The following is a 9,466-nucleotide window of genomic DNA, read 5'->3' on the forward strand; positions in this document are numbered from 1 at the left end:
GTGATAATATTTTGTATTAGTTTTATTTATGGCCGCACAGCGGAGATATCCCAAAAAAATTAACCATAGAAAAATAACACGAGTGATAGAAACAACAAATATTGTGAACTATACTGAAATTTGGTATCGACGTGCAGCATAGTTAAACGGAAAATAGTAACTGGTGAACGTTCACCAAGGGAGAAACTGCCAGTGAACGCCCTAGCTGCCACACGATCTTAATCTTACGGTGTAGTTTGGATGACCTTTTTACACCCAAAATTAAACAAATGACATGTCAGTTTTGCAAAAGAAAAAGGCCACCCAGGTTCTCCAAATGCACTAAAAACTGATTCGTAAATGCCATGTCCTGTGGCAAACGTTCGCCAGATATGCCCATCCTATTTAAAGGAGTAAACCTGCAGTTTATATAGACTTCATATCTTTCATCATAGTAAAAAAATTATATCATCATTTTTCACAAACGTTGTAGCCCTCATTCTCCTTTTTTATGGGACCTCGTGAGAGGGCGGAGAGTTCCCACGACTGCGTTAAAAGAAGAGTTGATCCAGTTAACGAGGGAAACCAGATCCAAAAACCATACTACACATCTTGGTTAATTAAGGAAAACAAAGAAAAAATCAAATACACCACAAAAGAAACAAGAACTAGAGGTAGATGAAGCGGTTTAAACATCATCCTGACACAAGAGCGCGAAGGCCCAAAACCACCAGACAGCATATGTCCAGCCAAAGCGACCACCATACTTGCAAGATATCTCAAACACCCCGAGACTCTCGACCGCCATGTATCGAAGCAACATGAACTAACATTTATCAGTGACCCCCTTTGGTTTACCGTTGATGGTCGCCAAAGCTCGGAAGCCCTCATTCTCACGTTGTAGGTCCAAGAGTTTATATAGGTATCAAAATTTCCCACCCGTGGTTTATGCGATAGCCTCAGAAATGCACCACATGAACTCTCACCAAAAGAACATAAACAGATATAACCAAGCGGACATCTTGGTAAGCTACCAACAACAAATTGCAATCAAAGAGCATAAACAGATATAACGAAAGCAGAAGAACGTAATGCCGTTTTTTACTTTAGCAAGTTTTTGACCAACCGCATCTGTCACAGGCTTGATGACACACTATCATAACCAAGTTCGCCACATAATGGCTTATTGCGAAAGCACTGTACAGAAGTCCCAGCCAGGATAGAACTCGCCTTTTCAATGAACGAGGCTCCATTCTCATGACATGAATGCCTCATCTCAAGTCATCTACAGCTTGGATGGGCGCTGGTACCATCCGTATAGCTCATCTTTGCAGTACCTGGTGACTTGCTTCACGCTCAAGTAGTTCTCGAGGCCCCTGAAAGCAAAACAGCAAAGACAGTTCAGAGGATACTTCCAGGGGCAGTGCAGTTTGCAAACCATAGCGCTCGTGAAGTAACTCACCATTCTCCTAGCTCCCGGCCAAAACCGCTCCGCTTGTTCCCTCCCCACGGAGCTTGAACCAGGGTCGGTTGCGAGCAGTTTATCCAAACAATGCCTGAGTGAATAACCTGCAGGTGTGGGATTGTACGTTTACCTATCAGCTCACTGAATATTTCGAATACTTCAATTGCATCACACGCTACAAATTTACGGGCATGCTTGAATCTACCTTTGCAATGCGCTCACACCTCTGTAGATCATCAGAGATCACACCACCAGCCAAGCCATAGCTGAAAACAAAATGGTAGAGAAGTCAAGGGAACGATATAAGCACGGGCTTTTTTTTCAGGCTTGCGCAAATCAGGTAACTCACTGGGTATCATTTGCAAGCTCTACAGCTTCGCTCTCTGTCTTGAATACTTTGACACAGATGACTGGTCCAAAGACTTCCTCTCTCCAAATTTGCATTGATGTGCTAACGTCTGTTATAATTGTAGGTTCAATAAAGAACCCTTTTCCGAGATGCTGCCATTTCACAAACGTAGCTTGGATGAATAACCGAGAGGCAAGAGCATGTAATGTAATGACCAATGCTTACCTTTGGTCGGTCACCACCATGCAAAATTGTAGCACCTTCACTTCTTGCTGTCGAGATGAACTTCTTAATCTTTTCATACTGAAATAAGAAAAAAAAAATGGCTCTCTATTGTAAGGGAACTCTAAGGTGGTTGCCAAAGCATAACTGGATATACAAGCTGAATACTCCCTCCGTCCCAAAATAAGTGACTCAACTTTGTACTAAAGTTAATACAAAGTTGAGTCGCTTATTTTGGGACGGAGGGAGTAGTTTGCAAAAGAGAAAGTCAACAGTTAACAATTTATTGCATTGCAGGTCATCCCCGTTATCTCGAAGAGGGATTATCGGTTTTAAGTTCAATTTCACACCCAAGTGTGAACAGGTTTACCAAAATGTACATATTTGCGTCCCAGCTACAAAAGTGCAATACGCTCCATTTGAGTTACCTGCCCTTTACTGATGACTGAACCCAGCCTGCAACCTTCTTCCAGTGGGTCTGAGATTTTTATGTTCTTTGCCCATTCAACTAGTCTATCTAAAAATCGCTCTGCAATTTTCTCCTGTGAAAGAGTGGATCTTCATGTCATCTATTAGAAAATGGCGATTTTCCAAATAAAATAAAATCCAGGAGAGCATACATACATGGAGAAGTAGACGAGAAGTTGCACTGCAAACTTGACCACTATTGAAAAAACAACCAAACATGGCCCATTCAACAGCTGTTTCAAATTCAGCAAGACTTCAGCACACCAATCCACAAATTAGCTAAGACTACGTATCAATGGAATATGTAAAATTGGCAATTGTTCTTCCATAACCCAGAGATTATGGACTGAGTTAAAGTGGAAAAAATGGATTAGGAGCATAGTGCAACATCCATGAGAGGAAGATACCTTTGTCAATGTCAGCAACATCATCAAAGATAACAAGAGGACTTTTGCCACCAAGCTCTAATGAAACAGGCTGTTGAAGAAGATAATACACAACAGTATCAGAATAAAGGAAACATAGATGCCTAATTCACAGATTACTTGCATCGGCTCTTTAGCCGAAGCACAGAACATCACAAGTTATAGCAACTGAAATATTTAGAGAACACACCTTAACCATTTGGGCAGCAGCGGTCATTATCGTCTTACCAGTTGCGGTACTTCCTGTAAAAGCAATCTACAGAAAGGATCGAAAGATAATTTTAGAAGCTTGAAGACTGAGGGTGATCATATAAGATTACAACTTGGTATATCCATGAGCATATGACAATTTATATTCAAAGAATAGGTCTGACCTTATCCACATGGGGATGTGAAGCTATTGGAGCACCAGCATCAGGGCCCAGACCAGTAATTATGTTCAGAACTCCTGAAGGCAGTCCTATCTCTTCACATATTGCGCCGAGCTCTAAGCAAGTTCTGTTTTTGAAAAAAAAATAGTCATGGATACAATAATAATTCGAAGGACTGGACTTAACTAAAAGGCATCGGGCCTTACAGAGAAGCCAGCTCAGATGGTTTTAACACAGCTGTACACCCAGCAGCCAGGGCAGGTGCAACCTTCCAAGTAGCCATCAACAGAGGATAGTTCCTTCATTTGCACAAGAGAAAGCAAAGTAATTAGAAGTTCAGAACTATTAACTTCAAAGACACCGAGTTATCAAATTCAGCAGGCAACCAATGCAAAATTATCTTAATTCAATTGTTAATTAATGACCTGTTGTTTCCATTAAAAAAGTAAAACAAATGACCAGTGGTTTAGCCTGTACTCGTATAAGATTTAATATTCAATACCATGGACGAAGAAAAGATCTGCCATGAACTATAAGACCTTGGAATCTCAAGGATAACAGCTTAAGAAGTTTTAAGAAGAAAAAATGACAAGTGAACCTATAAAAAAATGCTATGATATCCGCATATAGTGTGGATCAAAATCCAAGAGAAATGGTTGCAATATATACCAGGGAGTGATGAGTCCAACAACCCCGATGGGTTCTTTAAGAACATAGGTCTTGAATTCTTCCATGGGCAGAGAGATTGGCGCATGTTGTTTACCATCTAAGGCTTCAGCCAGACCAGCATAGAACTCAAAGCATGCAGCGACATCGTCCTAAGATAGGAAGGAAAATCATCAAACAAAACATGGAGCGTCTTTAGGCACACTAAACATTATATAACGTGAATAATTGAAAATACCATGTCCGCAACTGCTTCATCCTTGGGCTTTCCAGAATCAACTGTCTCCAGCCATGCCAGATACGATATCTTTTCTTTAATCTGCACCAGCATCCAATATTTCAAGAAAATTACTGGTAGTAACAAACATACTAATTAACAGACAAACATCCATTATTCAAAGCAGTGACAATAGGAAACTCTCTTGTGCTAACAAAAATTCCAGCTCTCTGTCTTCCATTTCAATGCAGCAAGACAGCACAAATTTGGTAAACCTTACGCATGCTACATGTATATATGAAATTGATGCCAAATGCAAAGATCTATATGTAGAGTGCCTTCACCTTTGAAATTGGTGCAGTCCAACAGTTTCAAAATTGGTTTCATTATAACAGAAACACCATGTTCTGAATGAACAAACCTATCATCTTGCCAGCTTCCACTCCTTAGAGCTAAAGCTTTTGTATCGGAGTATGACACACTAACATGCCAAAATTAAGAACAATTTTCTGTTGCATATGATGCTGTGAGACTATCTCCTACCATACTTGCAACATATGTAAAAAAAAAGTCATGTAGTAGTTTGCAATAAAAAGAGTAACAAATCTGATAATTTTCAACAACTAGGCAAATGTCCAGCGTGATTGTGCAAAGTGTAGTAATGTATAGTGTGTGGAGTTTAAATCTCAGCAGGGTTTGCTGTTTCCCAAGAGAAGGAGGGTGCGATCCCTCAGTATCATGATTGGATGCTGAATTTGGATTCCTACATTGAAAACAAACTGAAGTTGGTACATTTAATTCATCATAATGGAACATCTTCGCAAACCACATGATACAGAGGATTAGTGGAGCCATCAACCAGGTTTGCACCCTCCACCTCTGAATTACGAACAATGGTATTGTACTTTCTTTTCGGAACTTTTTTTCTTTCCGGCGAACTTCTTTTCGGAACATACTTGTAAGTTGAAAGTTATTGCTAACCAACTGTACCAAACCTAATACTAAGACTTTTACGAAAGGATCAATCGACCCAAGGATCTGATGTTTTTTCTAGCTAGCGACCGTTTCTAGAAGTTAAAGAGCTCATATGACGCAATAAAGATGTACTCCGTACAATCCGACTAGATCAAAAATTTGTACTGTACAAGAGATGTGCAGCACTAGGGGCATCCTGTTCTTCAGCCCCCAAAACCAGCTTCACTCACACGGCGATGAGATAATGGTGCCTCGGCAACTCCGTGCATGCGTCTAACTTTTCTGTGAACATGTATACATCTAACTTCAGGCCTCAGATTCAGAGAAACACAAGAGATTGGCACCTTAGCGGCGATCGCGTTCAGATACTTGGCCCGCGTCGCCCCGGAAGCGCGCGCCCAGCGGCTCCCGCCGTCGAGCAGGAACGCGGACCGCGCCGCCGCGACGGCGAGCTCGACGTCCTCCGCGGTGGCTGCCGGGATGTCGCCTTCACCGATCACCAAACCACACAGCAAGCCAACAAGCTGAAGTCAGTACGGTACTGACACAACATAGTACTAGTAGCGCCACGATGTGGCGGAAGGGCGGAGGTGGGGACGGGACGGCGAAACGAACCGATGGTGTCCTCGGTGGCCGGGTTGATGACGGGGATGCGGCGGCCCAGGGTGGGCTCGCGCCACCCGCCGCCGATGAAGAGGCCGCGGCGCGGGATCGCTGGGGGCGCGGCCATGGCTACTCTGCTTCGGCGAGGCGGATGGCCGTGCTGGGCGGTGGTGCCGTAGTAGGAGGTGAGTAGGAGTGTGGGGGCGGAGCGAGGTCTAGTGCTGTGCTGCGGTGGCTCCTGCTGCTTTCGCCTTTAGGTGGGGGCGAGCGAGCACGTTTTCTCGTGATCCCGGCGATCTCAGCCGGCCCCGCAACCCGGAAGTGTTGGCCGCGTTGCTATCCTCCACGCCTCTCGCCACTGAATTAATCAATTAACTAGTGCCCGATCATCCGGGATGGGTCTCTTTTCCTCTCCGTGACCCACCGGGGCGTGACCAAGCTGTCGCGCTCGCGCGTCGTGTACTTGCGCGTGGCACGGAAGACACACACGTACGTACATATGCTTTGCTCCTGTTGGGTGGGCGTCCCACTCCGTCGGTGCCGTCGCTACCAGCGCCACCTAACATTCAGGATCAGTCGCCTTTTACAACGCGGCTGCCTGATCAGACATCAGAGGACAAACCACATGCGGATCGTCGTTCCAGATCAGATCAAGCCACTGCTGCAAAAGATTCTCGTATTGATTTTGATGTTTAGGCCTTCCTTGATTTATAGGATAAAAATTTTATAGGAATAGAAAAATCATAGGAAGTGAGATGACATGCATGCCAATTTTTATAAAGAAAGAGATGTTATTTGGTGCATAGGATAGGATTTTTTTCATTGAGTCTAGACTAATGTTTTTTTCCTCCAAAACGTGAAGGATTGATTCCTATCCTACGTAGGAATAAGAATCCATTCCTACAAACCAAAGGGCTTCAAAGAAATTTTTTTTTTTGCAAATCCTATCCTATAAAATTACTACAAAAATCCTACAAACCAAAGGAGGCCTTAAAGTATTTTGCGTACCCCGAAAAATTCGAGTTCAAGCGCGGGCATGCACGCACGGGAGCTGCTCGTCTTGTTGTTAGTTCAAAGTTCTAAATAAACTCGTTCACGTGCAGCAGGGTTTGAGATTTTGTTCTCTTCTCCGTGTCACGCAGCGCCAGATGTTCGATGCCATGGGAATGATCGAGTCCCACTTCCCCGGGGAGGGGAGGGTAACATGGCGAGAGGAGACAGATGCAAAGTGTGCGTTCAACGTCATCGGATCACTTTTTCCTGAGCAAATCGTGTGGGTAGATTACTTTTCTTCTTGATAGGAACGCCAGGTTCTTTTCAAGTTATTTATATTTAAGAAAAACTCAGCGACTGGTTTTCATTTCAAATTGGTCGCTATTCTTAGGGATTCTTTGATTCACATAATTCTAAGAACACGAAAATGGAAAAGACGTTGGATTGAAATGTCATTCTCATCTCAGGGTGTATTGGGTTTGAAGAAAATCACCATGGATGCCACTTGTGTGTTGCCGCACCACTTTTCTACCATCTCAGTAGCTAAATGCGATGTGCGGTCGCTGCCGCTGCACAACCATCATCCCCCCGTGTCAAGTCGTCTACAATTTACAACTTCCCACAAGAGTAAACCACTGGATCTAACGAGAGGACCCTCACGAAGACCTTTTGGTGACCACCGCAGTTTGTAGAGAGTCCGCCGCCATAGACCAAAGTGGCGTAGATGGTGGAGCCGCAAGATCTGCCACTACAAATGACCTCCAAGGCCATGTCGGTGCCGCCATCATGTGGGAGTCTCACTGGAGCAGCACCCCGACATCCCAGACGTCTCCTATCACCGCGGATACGGCGACGATGGCCCCGTCCGGCACCAGCTCCGATGTGACGGGCAGATCAAGCAAACCGCAAAAATGGATCAAGATCCAACCACTCTACACGCAACTCCGACACTGCCTTCATAATCCCCAAGTGCAGGGAATCATCGTAGCAATTCCCAAAGGTGGAAGTGATAAATATGTAGTGTCGAACCCACAAGGAGCTAAAGGTAAGATTAATATTCTCTCAAGCCCTATCTGCCACTGATACGACTCTACGTACACCAAACGTTTGCTTCCAACTAGAAACGAGAAATAAAACTACGTTGTGGGTATGAAGAGGTTAACTTTGCATGGTATCGGAGAGATAAAATATAAAAGTAGGTGTTGTTATCATAAAGTTAGAATATATTACTAAATATTATAAATAGCGAGTGTGAAATAATGATGGATCGGTGTGCGAAATTGTCTTAGGCAATTGTTAACAAGACCGGTAGTCGTCATTGCAATTTCATATAAGGGAGAGGCATAAACTAACAATTTTCTCTTCTTGGATCATATGCACTTATGATTGGAACTCTAGCAAGCATCCGTAACTACTAAAGATCATTAAGGTAAAACCCAACCATAGGATTAAAGCATCAAGTCCTCTTTATCCCATACGCAACAACCCCCTTACTCGGATTTATGCTTCTGTCACTCAAACAACCCACTATAAGAGAATCATGAACGTATTGCAACAACCTATAGCGGGAATCCCTCACGCTTGCGCGACACGGAGGGCATAATAGGACAACACCAAAATAAAACATACAACTCATATTAATCTAGATCATCAATCAACTCAAAGACAAAGGATATCTACTCAAAACATCATAGGATGGCAACACTGAAGGAAATATGCCCTAGAGGCCATAATAAAGTTATTATTTATTTCCTTATATCATGATAAATGTTTATTATTCATGCTAGAATGTATTAACCAGAAACATGATACATGTGTGAATACATAGACAAACAGAGTGTCACTAGTATGCCTCTACTTGACTAGCTCGTTGATCAAAGATGGTTATGTTTCCTAACCATAGACATGAGTTGTCATTTGATAAACGGGATCACATCATCAGGAGAATGATGTGATTGACTTGACCTATTCCTTTAGCTTAGCACTTGATCGTTTTAGTTTACTGTTATTGCTTTCTTCATGACTTATACATGTTCCTATGACTATGACATTATGCAACTCCCGATTACCGAAGGAACACTTTGTGTGCTACCAAACGTCACAACGTAACTGCGTGATTATAAATGTGCTCTCCAGGTGTCTCCGAAGGTACTTGTTGAGTTGACATGTATCGAGATTAGGATTTGTCACTCCAATTGTCGGAGAGGTATCTCTGGGCCCACTCGGTAATGCACATCACTATAAGCCTTGCAAGCATTGTAACTAATGAGTTAGTTGCGGGATGATTTATTACGGAATGAGTAAAGAGACTTGCCGGTAACGAGATTGAACTAGGTATTGAGATACCAACGATCGAATCTCGGGCAAGTAACATACCAATGACAAAGGGAACAACGTATGTTGTTATGCGGTTTAACCGATAAAGATCTTCGTAGAATATGTGGGAGCCAATATGAGCATCCAGGTTCCGCTATTGGTTATTGACCGGAGACGTGTCTCGGTCATGTCTACATAGTTCTCGAACCCGTAGGGTCCGCACGCTTAAAGTTCAGTGACGATCGGTATTATGAGTTTTTGTGTTTTGATGTACCAAAGGTAGTTTGGAGTCCCAGATATAATCACGGACATGACGAGGAGTCTCGAAATGGTCGAGACATAAAGATCGATATATTGGACGACTATGTTCGGACACCGGAAAGGTTCTGGAAGGTTTCGGACATATACCGGAGTACC

The 9,466-nt window shown here is 43.2% G+C and overlaps 1 protein-coding gene across 1 annotated transcript; it reads right to left on the reverse strand.

Annotated features, from left to right (window-relative positions):
• Window positions 1–1,005: 1,005 nt before the first annotated feature.
• Window positions 1,006–6,057, reverse strand: LOC119355407 (betaine aldehyde dehydrogenase). Its single transcript, XM_037622210.1, has 15 exons — window positions 5,753–6,057; window positions 5,482–5,624; window positions 4,184–4,264; window positions 3,949–4,097; window positions 3,486–3,578; window positions 3,283–3,406; window positions 3,099–3,164; window positions 2,891–2,960; window positions 2,640–2,716; window positions 2,444–2,557; window positions 2,019–2,096; window positions 1,794–1,945; window positions 1,650–1,710; window positions 1,442–1,548; window positions 1,006–1,355 (listed from the first exon to the last, which is right to left on the reverse strand). Exons 1-15 carry the CDS (start codon window positions 5,865–5,867, stop codon window positions 1,265–1,267), a joined length of 1,521 nt encoding a protein of 506 aa, XP_037478107.1. The 5' UTR covers window positions 5,868–6,057; the 3' UTR covers window positions 1,006–1,264.
• Window positions 6,058–9,466: the final 3,409 nt, after the last annotated feature.

The sequence above is a fragment of the Triticum dicoccoides genome, chromosome 2A, assembly GCF_002162155.2.
Source record: "Triticum dicoccoides isolate Atlit2015 ecotype Zavitan chromosome 2A, WEW_v2.0, whole genome shotgun sequence".
Lineage (NCBI taxonomy): Eukaryota > Viridiplantae > Streptophyta > Magnoliopsida > Poales > Poaceae > Triticum > Triticum dicoccoides.